Source organism: Manacus vitellinus, unplaced genomic scaffold (assembly GCF_001715985.3).
Source record: "Manacus vitellinus isolate BGI_N305 unplaced genomic scaffold, ASM171598v3 scaffold_12_pilon, whole genome shotgun sequence".
Lineage (NCBI taxonomy): Eukaryota > Metazoa > Chordata > Aves > Passeriformes > Pipridae > Manacus > Manacus vitellinus.
Window position 1 is genome coordinate 18326865 of NW_021938949.1, and position 16781 is coordinate 18343645.

The 16781-nt window shown below is 51.2% G+C and overlaps 1 protein-coding gene across 2 annotated transcripts in view; it reads left to right on the forward strand.

The window, feature by feature from the left end:
- SEC14L5 (SEC14 like lipid binding 5) overlaps nt 1–13501 on the forward strand; it is a 33705-nt gene extending 20204 nt beyond the window's left edge. For both annotated transcript variants that reach the window (XM_029965996.1, XM_029965995.1), the window contains 10 exons: nt 950–1062; nt 5398–5587; nt 5922–6010; nt 6424–6494; nt 7150–7321; nt 7987–8121; nt 8520–8657; nt 9368–9610; nt 10445–10623; nt 11677–13501. In XM_029965996.1, coding sequence (XP_029821856.1) covers nt 950–1062; nt 5398–5587; nt 5922–6010; nt 6424–6494; nt 7150–7321; nt 7987–8121; nt 8520–8657; nt 9368–9610; nt 10445–10623; nt 11677–11782 — 1436 coding nt within the window. In that variant the 3' untranslated portion in view covers nt 11783–13501. The remainder of the gene's footprint in view (nt 1–949; nt 1063–5397; nt 5588–5921; nt 6011–6423; nt 6495–7149; nt 7322–7986; nt 8122–8519; nt 8658–9367; nt 9611–10444; nt 10624–11676) is intronic.
- Nucleotides 13502–16781: the final 3280 nt, after the last annotated feature.

Consider the following 16781-nt stretch of genomic DNA (forward strand, 5'->3'; position numbering starts at 1 on the left):
CCACAGAGGAGCTGGCTATGAGAAATATTTGATATGAAAGTTAACCTCAGAGTGGTGGATCCCATCTATCAGAAGAGGAGAGTAGCTCTTATTTTTCTGCCTGCATTCCTGTTTAGGAAGGGATTAGCTTCTCTGGGCCTGCTCCCCAGCTCATGGATTCCAGGTGTAGCACTTCCAGATACGTTTTCTGTATAATCCTGCCTATCCTGTGGGTGTCCAGGCCTTGTTTGTAGGCAATGGCATCTGGTGCAAGCCCTTGTGCCTGACAAAGAGCAGCTCTGAGGTGTCCCCAGCCCTGCCCCACGTGTGCCCCAGCACAGCTGCTCCCCTGGGAGCACTCACACCCAGTGAGTGCTCACTGGCACTGCACACCCAGCCCTGGGTGGCACATCTGGCCCTCAGTGCTGGCAGTCACCAACCCCTTGTCCTTTGTCTCTGAGCTGTTGGTGTGCACAGGACTTCTCCCCCTGCTAAACCCCCCCTTGCTGTCTGAAATATGGTGTTATTCTCCCCCTCCCTCTGCTGTCCCTGAGCAGAGTAACAGTTTGGTTTTCCAGTGAGCTGCTTTTTAGCTTCTTGTTATTGGAATTGTGCATGAGACTTTAGGACACTGGGGACTGAAGTGCCCAGGTCTTGGAGTGGTTAGTGAGCTGAGTGCTAGAGCTCATGGTATATCTTCTAAAGCTCCTGCTGGAGCAGTTCAGGCTGAATGGAATACTGGTGTAAGAGACAGGTGGAGGGATCCAGTTTGGATCTGGTCCGTGCTGTCCGTGGCCTCACGCTCCGGTCACTGTGACACCTTCCCTCCCTCCCTCCCTCCCCCAGGCAGATGAAATGAGGCTTCTGAGCAATGCCTGTGTAAATCCTGAGGAACCCTCTGTGTAGGAACAACTGCCCATCTCCCTGTGGCTGTGCCAAGGCTCCTCTGAACTGTTCCCTTTCCCCCCAGCTGACAAACTGGACGCCGAGTACATCGAGCGCTACCTGGGCCAGCTGACGCCGCTGCAGGAGAGTTGCCTGATCCGCCTGCGCCAGTGGCTGCAGGAGACACACAAGGGCAAGGTGGGGCAGGGGCACCCAGGGGCACCCCGTGGTTCTGCACCTGGGCTGGGGCAACACACCCTGGGGAATGAGAGGCTGGAGAGCAGTGCCGTGGAGAGGGGTCTGGGGGTCCTGGTGGATGGCAAGTTGAACACGAGTCAGCAATGCCACCATGTCCTGGGGGGCATCCAGGGAGGGGATTGTCCCTCTCTGGTGTTGCCTCACCTCCAGCCCTGGGGGCAGTTTTGGGCACCACAGTATCAGAAGGATCTAAAGCTGTTGGAGAGTGTCCAAAGGAGGAACACGAGGATGGGGAAAGGTCTGGAGGGACCACATGAGGAGCAGCTGAGAGCACTTGGATTGTTCAGCTGGAGGAGATGGAGCACAGACCTCATCAAGGTCTGCAGCTTCCCCATGAGGGACAGCTCTGAGCTCTGCTCCCTGTGAGCAGTGACAGGACCCAGGGAATGGCTGGAGCTGTGTCAGGGCAGGGTCAGGTTGGATCTCAGGAAAAGGTTCTTCCCCCAGAGGGTGGTTGGGCACTGACCAGGCTCCCCAGGGCAGTGGGCACAGCACCAAGGCTGCCAGAGCTCAAGGAGGGTTTGGACAATGCTCTCAGGCACATGGTGGGATTGTTGGGGTGTCTGTGCAGGGCCAGGAGTTGGACTTACGATTCCTGTGGGCCCCTTCCAACTCATGATTTTTCCCTGGAAAGCAGCACAGGCACTGAGGGATAGGTGTCTGTGCTCTGCTGGGATGTTCAGAAGCTGCCTGGGCTCCTCCTGGTTGAAGGAGAGTCTCTGTCTTAGGCTGAGAGGGTAACTGGTGTGTGGCTGAGAAAAGAGAAGATCTGGGGCAGCTTGAATGCCTCAAGAAGGATCTAACCCCAGATTTCCTGAGGAAGAGAGATTGGAAGGGAAGAACAAAGGATGGCAACAGGGAGAGTAACTGGGTGGGATGAGTAGATAAATGGTGCTTAGGAAGAAGAGAAAACAGGAGAAAGATGGTTGGAACATCCCCCTGGAAAGCAGAGTCCAGCTGGAGGAGCTTTGCCAGTCCCTTCTGCATGATGTGCTGTATCTGTCTCAGAGCTGAGAGAGATCGTGTCTCAGTGAGTAGAGGGAGTTTGAACATCAGTTATAAAGCCCTGTTTCTTCTTGGAAAAATTAACATGTATCACCCATGTAGAACTAAAATGTAACAAAGACTTGGTTCTGCAGTTCTGTTGCTGTTTGACTCATGAGGAAGTTCCCTTGTGTGTGAGTGTGTGGGGAATGGTGGATGGAGAAACATCTCCCAGAAAACCTCGGGGTGGAGAGAACAGTCGGTGTTGAGGCAGTGTGAGAGTCTCCCAGCAGCTGAAAAGGTCCAGACATCAACAACACTGTTGAATCTGTAAAAGCTGACAAATTCAGAACACAAAACATCTTCCAAAGCTCTCCAAGGCCACTGGTGTCCAGGAACATCAATAACATGTTGTATAAGGGGGATCATGTCCAGGAGCATGGTGGCTGCTGGGGGCAGGTAGAGACTACATACATATTTATATGTATGTATATATATACACACACCTGATGGAGCAAAGGGCCCCTTGAAGCACTGTAACACCTCCCTGCAAGCTGCTGTCATGGTAGTGTGATGCTCTGCCTGGGAGTAAACACAATAACAGCTTCACTAATAAAAGGGCCTCTGCTGAATATTGGTTGTGATCTGTGTCTCCCCTGATTCAGCCTCTTGACAGATAAAAGGTGCTTGACAAGTGGACACTAAACAAGGGGCAGGCAGGGATCAGTCCCCAGGTATAACTGTGCTCTGAAATACAGGACATGAGGCTTTTCAGGTCCATGGAGACCTGTCCAGTAAAACAGTGTGGGCTGTGGTGTGGTAGGAGATATCTCACCTACTGGGTATCCACTGAAAACGAGCCCTAGATGGGAGCAAGACAGGGAGGCTTTATCCATCCCTGGGATCTGCAAGGATCCTGCTTTCAGCTGGAACAGGCACCATCCAAACATGGGCCTGTTTTGTTCTCTGGGTTGTTTTGTCCCCTCCGTGTCAAAGGCTGGGGAGTGGAAGCTGGAGAAGCAAAAAGTGAGGGCACATGAGGAGAGTGTGGAACAGCTGCCCCTTGGGGTGCTTGGAGCTGGGTGGGATGTGCTGTGCAGGGAGCCTGGGCCAGGTACAGCTGATTGCTGAGCTCTCATACCCTCGGGTGGGCTTTGGGAGCTCTGTCCCCAGGGGAGCTTGAGCATGTAGGAAGGAAGGTGCTGGCTATTGAAAATTCATCCTCAACCCCCTCACACTGCTGCCCTGTTTGCTTCCCCTGATTCCCTGTCAGAACAGTACAAAACCAGGAGCTTGGTTTGCCAAGCCTTGGGTTTTCCCTGGAGAGGCTGTTACCTTGCTGTGACAGTCTGTTCCTTTAATTCAGAGCAGGGATGTCCTTATTCCTCTGTCAAAAAATATCAAAAAATAGATCTCCTGTTTCTTGGAAAATGGCCCTTCTTATTTTTGTCCTTTCCGTCCTATTTCACTCTCCCTTCCCTGCTCCTTCCAAAGCAGGCATTACCTTTAGAATCAGATTTATTATTGCTTTAAGAATCTGAGGAGCTGAAGGAACAAACTGAAATGGTGTTAAAATTGCAGCTCCTTAAAGCTCCTAATCATGGCTTTGCACCATGTAGAACAGTGCCCATAGTTTCACACCAGGCTGAAATTAAAACTTCATTTTCTTGCATGTGGGAGTTACTGCTTTGCTTGGACAAGGATAAAAGACTAATTCCACTGTGGAATAAGTCCCCTCAGAGCTTCCTGCCTTTGGTCCAAACAGAAGCACTGGATTTGCCTCCTGCCTGAAGCTGTGAACGAACAGAGGAGGTTTGAAACATGAAAAGTAACAAACCTTCCCCCAGCCATCCCCTCTCCTGGGCCCTGCAGGAGATGCAGGGGCTGTTGTGGGTGTTTGGGCTGATGTGTGCTGAGTAACAGGTGCCTCTGAGCAGCAGGAACACAGACATAAATCATCTGATGAAAACTGCTGTCTTTAATCTTGCTGCGATGCAGAAAAAATGTTGGGGGCATTCCTCTAAATACTCCTGAGATCCTGTTTGGGAAGGCTGCCCTTCCCTTGCCATGCCAGACAGATGCAGTGTTAGAACCTGCTGAACAGTGTTAATCTCCCACCTGCTCCTTAGGTGCTTTGGGTTTAGTTTAGGCTGCCTGAACTCTGCCCCATTCTTTGGGTGAGTCAGTTCTTAGCTTGTGAAACCAGGATGGCTCCTGCCTGACACTGCTGCCAGCCTTCCTTCTGTCCTGATTTCTGTTTTCCTGAGCGTGGCAGTGGACAAACAAAGGAGCTTTGACTCCTGAACATGCTATGTTGTGTTACAGCAGGGCTTGGAGTGCTTGTGTTGTGTTAAGCAGTGTGGGTGCTCTGGAGGAGACAGTCCCTAATCCACAGAGCTTGAATTTTTAATGGAAACTTTTGGGGGAGCTGGGGGAGCAACTGAGAATCCAGCAGCACATGGAGCTCTAATCCAGCTGGGATTGCAGCTGACAGGCTGTTAGTGAGATCTGGTGCTTCTGTGGAATCCATCAGGGTCACTGTAATTCCTGCTGCTTGGCTTTACTGGCAAGTTTTCCTTGATTTTTCAGCTAAAGGGAACATGGGAGATCTGGGAAGAGGTTGGAATAAGCCATTCTAGAGACTTGCTTTGGGAAAGCTTTTGTGCCTGTGATGCCACAATTACTGATAGTGTTGGGATGAGTGATAAAGAGAGGGGGTATTGTAGTTTGGTTGATTTGGAGCAAGAGTGTGGTGTGGTGGGGCAGGGAAGCCTTGGGAAGCATTTGGCAGCTTTCCAGTTCAAACACCAGCTGCAGGGCCTGCACAGGAGCTGGAATTGGTGCTGGTGGGATCATTCAGACTGCACAGTCTGATCCCCCTCCAAACAGCCCGTGCTTGGTGTGGTCAGTGTGTCACCTGTGACTGGTTGCCATCCTGTGCTGGTTTGCCCTGGGCAGGTGAAGTGCAGCTCCCTGACTTTCACATGGCATTGTGGTTGTCCTTGTGGATAAACAGCCGAGGCAAACATCAGCCAGCCTGGGGTTTGCTGGGGCTTCTGGGAATTGGATCAGGGAAAGGCTTCCCACAGACAGAGAGTCAGTCCCTTCCCTTGTGCTCCTGGCACCTCTGCTGCTCTCAGCTGGGTTAGTTTAGGAGGGAGAAGGAATGTGGGTGTGTTTGCTTTAATGCCTCAGTTTTAAGAGATTAAAAAGTGGTGTGCACTCTGCAGCCTCCTCTGCAGGGCCCATGGAACATGCCAGTCCTGACCCTGGGCCTTTCTCCTCCCCCAGATCCCCAAGGATGAGCACATCCTGCGCTTCCTGCGGGCTCGGGACTTCAACATCGACAAGGCCCGGGAGATGCTCTGCCAGTCGCTGTCCTGGCGCAAGCAGTACCAGGTGGATTACATCCTGCAGTCCTGGAGGCCCCCTGCCCTCCTGCAGGAGTACTACACGGGGGGGTGGCACTACCAGGACAAAGGTGAGGAGCTGACGCTGATACTGCAGCACGGTCTGGTGATGGGACCTCACCAGTAACCTGGGGGTTTGGAGGAAGTTGTGTTGACACTTCAATAGTTACCAAAGCAGCTCAGTGCCTGTAAACAGCCACTCTGGTTTGCTGTAATTTTATTTTCTTGGCTCAGTTCAGGCAGACTGGTCAGTGCAAAGCAGCATCTCTTTGATAAAGCTGCCTTGAATCTGATTTTTTTATCCTTCTAAAATATTCAAAGGGGCTTTTATAAAAGGTTCTAGAGTGATAGATAGACTGGAGACTGGGGTGCTTCCCTCTTGAAACCCCCCTGTTTGTTTTGAAGATGGGCGGCCACTCTACATCCTTCGGCTCGGCCAGATGGACACGAAGGGTTTGGTGAAAGCTCTGGGAGAGGAGTCACTGCTGAGACACGTGAGTTGTGCCTTCATGTCTCACCTGAGGAGCTCTGTGTCCCTTGGGGTGTTAAAAGTCCTGTCATAGTGGAGCAGCAATCATGGAATGGTTTGGGTTGGAAGGGACCTCAAAGCTCATCTCATTCCACCCCCTGCCCTGGGCAGGGACACCTTCCACTAGCCCAGGTTGCTCCAAGCCCCGTCCAACCTGGCCTTGGACACTCTCAGGGATGGGGCAGCCACAGCTTCCGTGGGCAACCCGTGCCAGGGCCTCCCCACCCTCATAGGGAAGAATTTCTTCCCAATATCCCATCTAACCCTGCCCTCTGCTGTACTTCTGGGTTCTGTGTTTTTTAAAATAAGATCTCCAGGCTATCCTGGTTCCTCAGCCATACTCAGGCTAATCCTTGTCTGTGCTGTCCTTGATTCCAGGTTCTGTCCATTAACGAGGAAGGACAGAAGAGATGTGAGGAAAACACCAATATCTTTGGCCGCCCCATCACGTCAGTATTGGTGGTTTTGCTGAATCCCTTACAGAGGTTCACTGACATGGTGAAGAATGTGTGGAGGTTTGGGATGACTGGCATTGATGTCCTTAGGGTTGAAGTGCAGACACACAGTGAGTGTGTCTGTTACAGGCTCTTTGGGGAACACTATATGTGTATATATATATATTTATATGACTAAAATGCAGACAAATTCTACAGTTTCATATGAAAGCAAGAATTAGTCCTTCCTTATATCTTTTTATATCCCATTTCAGATAAATTTAATCTTCCTGTCTTGGTGATTTTAATCCATATCTTTGTAATTATAGTGTTTTTTCTATATAGGAACTTGTCTGCCATATTTCACTTCCATTTAAAATGCATTTTAAAATTATTTTTAGCAATAGGCCTGCACACTTTCACCCCTTCTAGAGTGACACTGTATGTTCTTGCACTTAAGTCTGGGTGTCTGTTTTACCTGAAGCTCACCTGGATTCAGGTGTCTCCTGCCTGGGTGTTGATCTGCTTTTTGTTGGAACTGCTGGTCTCCCCCGTGGGCTCCCCTGGATCCTGCACGGGCTATGATGTTACTGGTGCTCTGTGGATCCTGAACTGAGCAGCCACTGTTGGCTGCAGTTCTGACAGGCCTTTTTCTGTGGGTTTGTTTTAGATCCTGGACATGCCTGGTGGACTTGGAAGGGCTCAACATGCGGCACCTCTGGCGGCCCGGGGTGAAGGCCCTGCTCAGGATCATCGAGGTGGTGGAGGACAATTACCCCGAAACCCTGGGGAGGCTCCTCATCGTGAGAGCCCCCCGGGTGTTCCCTGTGCTCTGGACCCTGGTGGGTGAAAGCTGGGCTGCAGGGTCATAAAGGGCTGTGCATGTACAAATAGCTAAACCAGCCAGAGTCAGGGAGGGAAAAGCCTCCAGGTAACTCCAGGCTGAACTCCTGAAGAGGCCACAGTGTTGCTGCAGAGCCCAGCCTGGTGTGCCTGGAGCTCACTTGGTCCCAGTGATTGTCATCTGTCAGGACAGGGTGTCAGACCTAAATTGCAACCCTTCACGCAGTGGGAGCTCAGACTTGGTGGGTTGTCATATGGATGGGAAGATGGATGTTTTTTAATCTCATGCTGGAGGACACTGAAGAGTAATCAGCAGTAAATAATAAATATGGTTCTGCCTGGTGCCTGCTGTAATGTGAGAACATGGTCATTAAATTCCTTGTGAGGTTTGTGTGTGAGGCAGTGACAGCAAACCTATTTTGCATGAAGTAGAAAATGCTGTGAGATGACAGTATATCCCAATATGCCCCAGTTAGAGTTCACTTCCCATTTGGTACCCCTTTCTTTGGGGAAGTACTTTAGCATTTCAAAGCTCCTGTTGGACTGCATTCCTGCTGCTGAGACCTTCCAGTCTAGAGCCTAAAGCATCCTTATGAGATGGTGCAAACGTTCTTTCTGACTTCCCTCAGTGGCAGTGATGTCTTCTGTCCTCTTTTTCTTTCAGGTCAGTCCCTTTATCAATGAGAACACACGGCAGAAGTTCCTCATTTACAGTGGGAATAACTACCAGGGCTCAGGAGGGCTGGTGGACTATGTGGATAAAGAGGTGATCCCAGACTTCCTGGGAGGAGACTGCATGGTGAGTGTTCTTTGCTGCTGTGCAGGTGAAATCTGGAGTTGATTCCCTCTTCCTCACCACCCTGGCCTTCCACTGCCTTCTGGAAGGGGTTAAACCTCTGTGCTGGCTGGGATACCCCTGCTCTGAGCACAGGGCAGGTAATTTGGGCCCAGGAGACCACCCTGAAGTGGTGGTGCTGCCCTGGGCATGCTGTCCTGGAGAAGGGGATTAGAGGTCAACTGTAAATGGGGCTGAGATAAACCTGGATAGTTCCAGTAAACTCAGTCCCCCTGTGCAGTCCCAGCCCAGCTGAGGGTGTTATTCTGTGTCTGACACATGGCAAGTGTTCCTGGGACAGGTGACTTGTACTTTCCAGCTGGAATACCATGAACCCTCCTGTCTGTGTGTCCTCTGCCCAGTGCACTGTCCCAGAAGGTGGCCTTGTCCCCAAGTCACTGTACCAAACCGAGGACGAGCCAGAGAACTCTGATCACATCCGGCTGTGGACAGAAACCATCTACCATTCTGCAAGTGTCCTCAGAGGAGCTCCACACGAGGTACAGACCCCAATTCCTGGGCTCAGGAGGTGCTGAGCTGGGACAGGGGTAGGTTCCTTCTGTGAGGCTCCCCCAGGGTGAGCAGGAGGTGGCTGGGCAGCAGTGCTGTTCCTGGAAGGATGATGTTAGGGGTGTTAGCTGGAAGTGTGGGAGTTAAGAACAGCACTTTAAGAAGCAGTGTCACTTGTCTTTGCTATGGCCTGATCTTCTGTAAGATACACTCTCTTTCTCCTCCTCCTGGGAGAATTAAAGGTCCCTCCATTTCCCTTGTGGCAGTTCAGGTCTCAGCAGTGTGGCTGGGAGGGCAATGGGGGCAATATAAGAAGGTGTGCACTGGGAACAGCCTGATGAGATTCAGCAGGAACAGAATGTCCCAAAAAGGAGCCACCTGAGTGTCAAATCAGGCCTCTGTTCTCACTGATGGGCAGTGAGTCTGATTTGGCTCTTTGCTGTGTCCTATGCCTCTTTTCCACAGAGGTTTTCCTAGAACTATAACTGATTTACAAGGAACTCTAATATGGGAAGAGACAGGGTGAAAACGCTTGAGCAGATGTACTGTGGCAGGAGACTGGGAATGGGAATGGTCTGTATCCTCCTTGGGAATCGAGGCCATCAGCCAGCTGAAGGACTGTGTGTGCTCCACGGAGTGGGGAGGAGCACAGTGGCTGCCACCTGACTCTGCAATGGGCTTGTTCTGCTCCCTGCTTTAGATAGTCGTGGAGATTCTGGAAGGGGAATCTGTCATCACCTGGGACTTCGACATCCTGAAGGGGGACGTGGTGTTCAGCCTCTTCCACTCCAAACGAGCTCCTGAGCCAAGTCACAAAGAATCCACGTTACCAGGTCCCTGTGCCGGGGACAACGTGCAGCTCATCGACAGGACCTGGGTGCTGGGCGTGGATTTCAGCCGTGTGGAGTCACCGCTGGTCTGCCGGGAGGGGGAGAGCATCCAGGTCAGAGGGTCTGGGGAGAGCATCCAGGTCAGAGGGTCTGGGGAGAGCATCCAGGTCAGAGGGTCTGGGGAGAGCATCCAGGTCAGAGGGTCTGGGGAGAGCATCCAGGTCAGAGGGGTCTGGGGAGAGCATCCAGGTCAGAGGGTCTGGGGAGAGCATCCAGGTCAGAGGGGTCTGGGGGCTGGCAAGGATCTCACAGTACTGCAAACTCCAAAATGAGCTGCTGGTGGGGAAGGAATTGATGACCTGAGAACCCCTTCCTAAAGGGGCTCCAGGACAGCTGGAGAGAGACTTTGGACAAGGGCCTGGAAGGACAAGACAAGGGACAATCGCTTCCCACTGCCAGAGGGCAGGGTTAGATGGGATATTGGGGAGAAATTCTTGCCTGTGAGGCCCTGGCACAGGTTGCCCAGAGAAGCTGTGGCTGCCTCTGGATCCCTGGAAGTGCCCAAGGCCAGGTTGGACAGGGCTTGGAGCAACCTGGGCTAGTGGAAGGTGTCCCTGTCCATGGCAGGGGCTGACACTGGATGAGCTTTAAGGTCCTTTCAGCCCAAACCATTCCATGATTCTGTGATCATTCTCTGGGTTCCCTGTGAAAGTGGCTGCTGTCCCAGGGCTGCTTTAGAGTGAACCATTGGAAAGAGACTCCACGATAAAAACCTAATGGAAAAGAACCTTTTTTTGCTGGCACTGCAGGGGAGTGTCTCAGGCAGGTAAAAGTGGTGACACCTGTGCCCAGAGCCATCAGCTCCATCGGGGTTCTTTGACTTCACTGGGTCATTCAGCCATTTCCCAGGACTCCCCGTGGTCACTGGTGTCCCTCCCTCTCTCCAGGGGTCCCACGTGACGCGCTGGCCAGGGTTTTACATCCTGCAGTGGAAGATGCACGGCCCCCCTCCCTGCTCCAGCTCCAGCCTGCCCCGCGTGGACGATGTCCTGGCCTCCCTGCAGGGCTCCGGCCACAAGTGCAAACTCATCTACTACTACGAGGTGTTGGCCTCCAAGGACTTCAGGTGGGACATTTAGGGGGTATTTACTACATGAGTTGCACTGGAGAAGCCAAATGAGGGGGCTGTGTGTGAGTTAAACATTTGGATCCCCGTGACCTCCGCTGGGTGCGTGTCATTGGGGATAACTTTGACACAAACTTGGTGGCATTTTGCACAATCAATCTCCTTTAGTGCTGTAGGTATTAAGGGCCCCCTTGGCTGTGTGTCCACCTGAGGAATTTGTGCTTCAGGTCTTGCTTGCAGCTGCCAGAAGAGCAGGAGGTTTTTGACTCAGGAGGTTTATCTTAGCTGGGAAGATTTTGAGAAGTTACTTTTGGAGTAACTCGGATATCAGCTGGGTATTTCCCAGATATTCTGTCTGGCAGAGAAGGATGTCTGCAGTGACTCAGAGAGCACTTCTGAGCAGGTGAACAGTCAGCCTTGGGACACTGTGCTTGGCCTCCTCCTTTAGTGCTGAAAGCACTTCCCAGTCACCTGTTAATCTGAATTCTTTGCGAGTCCTTGACCTTTCCCTGGAGCTGGAGGAAGTGTTGGGCAGAACAGACTTGCAGGTGGTGACTTGGCCAGATCCTGTGGAGTCAGAGCAGCAGCAAACACCTCCCCCCAGTCATGCAAACATGTTCCTTGGTGCTCTTCCTGCATTAACTGAGCCCAGCCTGCTTTTGGCAGGAGCTGGCAACAATGGCTGGGCACTCTGGAGCTGGGACTCTGGTGTTCAGCAGCCTGCAGTCCTTGGGCTCACAGTGGCTGCTGCATTTGGGATGCACTGGAGTTTTCCTTTCTGCTCAGGGGCAGCAAAAACAGCTCTGCAGAGGCTCCAGCTCTGTCCCCTTCCCCAGAACAACACCCAGGGACAAGGAATAATATCTGTAACTGGGAAAAAATATCTCTAATGAATTTTTCATGATGACACGGAGATTCTTAGAGAGCAAGTGGAAAATGATGAGACAAAAAGCACTTGTGCAAGCACTATAGAGGGTAAGCTGATCTGTCAGGGGAATAGTTCTCCATTAATTGCTGCCTTCCTAACAGCCCATCTGCTTTGTCCCATCCCAGGGGATCCATGTCGAGCCTGGAATCTTGCAACAGCGGCTTTTCCCAGCTGAGTGGAGTCACGACATCTTCCAGCCAGTCCCAGAGCAGCTCCCACCTTTCCAGATAGCAGAGCCAAGGCTGCAGGGAAAGACCTCCTGGGCCTTCCTGCCCCCGGAGCTGCTCTGAGCCCCAAACCAAAGAGCTCCAGGGCTGAGCCTTGGGGCAGTTGTGTCGCAGCCATTTGGACACAGAGAGGCCTCTGGGAGCTGCTTAAACCACAAGACCTGGAATTCCAGTTGTGGGTTTGGAGTTCTGGAGCAGCTGCTGCTCCTCAGGGGTCTCTTGGATGGATTTTGGCTGGATGTCAGTTGGCAGGGATCGCTCCAAAGGGCTTCTCCCATCGGTCCTTCCCATGTGTGGCAGAGGAGGCTGATGTTGCCTTACCTGTTGGACCTTTTGGTTATTCCTGGGTAGCACAACTCCTGGAGTTTCCTGGGTGCCCACAGGGCTCCACCAGACACTCGAGTTGGGCATTCCAGGGGCCGGGCCTTGGAAGGACACCTTGGTACAGGTAGGAGAGTTCAGAAATCACTTCCAGGTCGAACCAAAAACCTCTCCTGGTCTGGCAGGATGTTACTGGGAAATGTGGTGGATTTTTGTAACCCTGCTGAGACAAAGTCAAAACAGTTTTCTGGAAAGTCCAGGCAGGGAATCTGCCTCCAGCAAGTGGCATCTTCCTAAAGGTAAACTATTGTTCTTTCTCCTCAGGTTTACAGCAATAATGAGTAGGTCTGTCCCATCCCTGAGTGGATGGGAACTGAATCCAATTCTAAAGGGCTAAGCAAAGCAATATTTGATTTCCTGAAGGCACAAGATTTTCTGGCAGTAACTTGCTTACAGTTCCTGCAGAACTTGCTTCTTTAAAACATGAGCTCACTTGAAACCTTTCAAAGAGGCCTGTATGTATGTAAGCACTTACTGAAGCCTATTTATTCAATGCTAGCTTATTTTAAATTAATTTTTAACTTATTTATAATGTCAGAAATGACTATTTATTAAATCCAGCCACCTTTTTTAATGGGATGAACTTTGATTTTAGAAAGGAATAGCTGGTTGTCTTCAATCCCAAGAAGTCTTTCTACTTAAATCCCAATCTTTGTGATCCCTGGATGTTCTTGCAAAAAGGGCTGCACCGTGCAGAACACTGGGGTGAGGGCTGTGTCACCTTCCCTGCAAGGGAAAGGGAGACTCCAGTGCTTTTTGGACTGTTTCTTAGGATTAAGAAGCCAGGATTGAGTTCAGGAGTTGTCATGAAGATTCACTGTCTTCCTGCACCCCAAAAATCCCGTGTTTGTCCCTCATCTCCACTGGTGGTTCGTGTGGTCGGGCTGGGGAGTGAAGTTATCCCTGTTCTTGTCCCCGTGGCAACAAGATGAGAACAGGCATCAAATACTCCCCAAGTTCTTGTTCACACTGATGGAATCTGGGCAGTCCTTCCTTCCCACCCTGCTGGTTTAATTCCTGGGTTGGAAGCACCAGGTGCTGCCAAAGGAGCCCAAATATTCCGAACGATGGGAGGGGAGAACTTGATGTGTTTGAGTTGTTTGGTGATTTTTTTTTTTTAAAGGATTGGAGCCAAGGGAATCACTCTCCCACCTTGCAGGGCTCAGGGAAGTTCTGATTTCCAAGGATTCCCCAGTTGTTCCATGGACTTTTAGCATTTGTCCCACACAAGTGAAACTTCTGTCTCCAGCATTTCAGCATAAATGGAGTCTGAGAGAGTGGGACAAGTATCACCTTTCCTCTGGAAAATCAGGAGTTTTGACAGTAAAAGTGCATGTGTGTATCCCTCATGGAAAATCCTTTATCCATAATTCATTCTGATGCTAGAAATAGAGTTTAAACCAACCCCCAAAGCCCAGCCCATCCTCCCCTGTGCTGGTTCAGGATTTCACCTTCTTGGGGCTCAGTTTTTACATTGTTGCTCACGGCCCACGGTGGCAACCTTCCTGTTTCCTGTGGTTTCCTCTGGTTAAGAATCTCTTCCTTTGCACTGGGATATTTTTAAATTTTATTTTGAAATGTGGGATGTGCTGTTTTCTCCCCACGCTACAAGTTTTGGGTGTTTAACTCTTGTCAGTGAGGCACCTGGAACTTGGCACCTCTGGCAGGTCTCTGGAGGAGCCAGGGAGGCCTGAAGGGCTGGTCCCACGGAGTCTTCCTGGCTCCAGGGACATCCCAATCCTAGTTTTTCCTCATGTTCCTTGTCAGTGCTGCTTCTCTGTCCATGAGATCACAGCACAGGTGTGTTTGGGAAGCAGCTTGTGACCTCTCCCTTGGCAAAGCTGCCTGGGTTATCCCACCTACCCATTTACTTTGAAACCAATTTGAATAATCCAATATTTTTTTCCTGAACGTTAACAGGAGAAAGGGAGCAACAGCCTGGATGTTGTGGCTGGTGCTGTGCTGTGCTTTTTAAACCTGACCTTGTGAGCTGCCAATGCCAGAGATGGAATTCTTCTACATCACCTTTTCCCCCTCAAATGACATCAGTGTGCTTTAGAAAATCAGAGTTTTCTTCACAGCAGCTTCCTGTGAGTTGAGGCTGGGAGGAGTTCTGGATCCTCTGGATCCTCTCCTAAGGCAAAACCTTGGGAAATAGCCTGGTTTGGGTGCTGATTGGAGATGCAGCAAGGCCCTCCCTGCTCCCTCCCCAGCAGCAAAGCCAGTGAGCTTGGGCCGTGTTCAGGTAATTAAAAAACAGCCCCCAGTAAATCGGGGCCTCCCTGTTTCAGATGTTCCATATGCAAACACAACACCTACCTCAGAGCTGCTGCCGTGTCTCCTGTGCTGGGGTGCAGAGGGCTGGGCCATAGTTTACAGTTAAATATGGCCAGAGGTGAAACCTTTTGTTCTCAGTGATTCCTCCAGGTCCGCCCCTTTTCCTGGTGTCTGTCCCAGCACGACTGGGAAAGGCAGGCATGGAGCACGAGGATGGATGTTGGATCGCTCAGGGCACGGCTGGGCTGCAGTCCTGGGCCATTCTGACTGAACCTTCGCTGCCTCTCGGGTGTGAGAAGGGCTGCAGCAGAGGAGGAGCCTCCGGGGCTCCAGGGGCGGCTCCGGCGCTTCCCGGGGCCCGGGAGAGCTGGGACCCGGCACCGAGGGCTCCTCTCTAGCTCCTCAGCTCCTGGACTCGCTCACTGCTCTTGGGAAAGGGAATTCCCAGCCGTGCCCAGGGGAGGGAGCCCGGAGTGCCGCTGGGAGCGTTTGCTGCCGCGTCCAACCAGTTCCCTTTCAGGAACAGGGAAAAACCAACTTGGAATAAGAATTTCTAATCCCAGTTTGGTTTGAAAAAAGTCATAATCCGCTCGTCCCAAATCTGTACCACTTCCTGAGCTTGGAATTCCCGGTGGGAAGTGCTGAGCCCAGCTGTCCACCCTGCTGGGGTGGGAAGTGCTGAGGGCCAGGCCAGCCCAGCTCCAGGCAGGGAATCCCTCTTTTCAAAAGGCACACACTGCTTCATATCCCAGATGTTTATACTGTGAGCAATTAATGCAAGGAGCAGCTATTAGACTCTTAACTGACAGCACTTCTCAAAGATTCCTGCATGGATTCAGCTTTAATATTCCTCCAACACCTTTGTCACGATCCTCACACCTGATTATTTCTCTCTTGGAAGGCAAAATTGGAATTGTGTCACATGCACAGGCTTTTAGTGACACCCACACCCACTTCCAAGTTCTTAGTGACATGTGTAAGTTAAATGGGCATTAATTATTTTACTTACTTTCTCTCCCTTGCAGCTGGCTTTGGTTTTATTTACTGAAATCCTCATTTTTCTCAGCCAAACCTCCTTTACGAGCCCTCTGCAAACTGCAGGGCCCTGTAACGTGTTCCCTGACAACAAATGTACTTCAGTGACTGTCTGTGGGTCCCAGTAGAGCTGTACCTTTGGGTATGTTGGAAATAAAACAGCATCTCTAAGAACACGTGGAATTGTTTGATGCAATTGTTCAGACTGGGGGAAACTGAAAATTGAAGCCTGGGTGCTGCTCTTTCCCCCAGAAGCAGAGGTAAGGCTGGCTTGTGGTCACTTATTCCTGCTCTTGAACTAAAATGGTCACTTTTTGCCTGCAGAACCAGCATTGTTGTTTAGTTTCCTAGCCCAGAGTGGGCTGGGACAGCACATCCTGCAGTGTGGCTGTTATTTAAAATAAAAGGCCCCAGGGTTGCAATGGGAGGCTGAGGTTAACTGGGAAAGGATCACGGCTCCTTCTGCAGCTGGACATCAGGAATCTGAGTTTCAGGCAGGTAGCACTAATAGACTTTATTCATTTTCAAATAATCTTCTGTAAATCATAGAAAAATAGAGTCTTCTGGTTACAGGCTGATCTGATGCCAACAGTGGCACAGAAATTACACATCCTTTACATGGAGAGGTAAAAAGGGAGTGAGTGCATAAAACTGTGAGTGTTGGGGCTCAGACAGGCTCTAACCCCTCTGCAGCATCCAAGGGGCACGTTAAAGGCTGGCTTTCCCTCAGTGGAAGCAAACTCTAACACTGTTTCAGTTTAATTGTGCAAGGAGGGGTTCTGGATTTCCAGAGGAGGTGTTTGGGATCTGGGAGGGCTTGAAGAACTTGCTGGTTGTGGTCCCTCTGAGGAGAGTCCAGCTGGGGCAGAGCAGCCCAGGCCATGTCCTGCCAGCCATGCCAGGCTGGCCCTGTCTGTCCCCTTCCCTGGCTGGTGACAGTCCCTGAGCCCCCAGAGCCCATCAGCTGCTGGGGCTCAAGAGATGCACCAATGGAACTTGTGACCTGACAAGGCTTTTCCTGTTGCTGAGCTGCAAGAGCCTCCCCAAAATGCAGCACCCATCACACGCTTCTGGGCCAGGAGGAGGGCTCTGGTTTCACTGGGCACTGCACCTGCTTCAGCACTTTAAAATGTTTTGTCACTTTTCTGATTAAAATCTGAGCTCACCAGGGAAGGGCAGACATAGACTCTAACACCCTTAGGCACCAGCTTCCTTAACCCAGTTTTGTGCTAGAGGCAGTTTACCTTGCTGAGTCTTAAAAACACTCAGCACTGCCCAGGTGGGCAGGGACCTTCCTGAGGTGCCTGTGG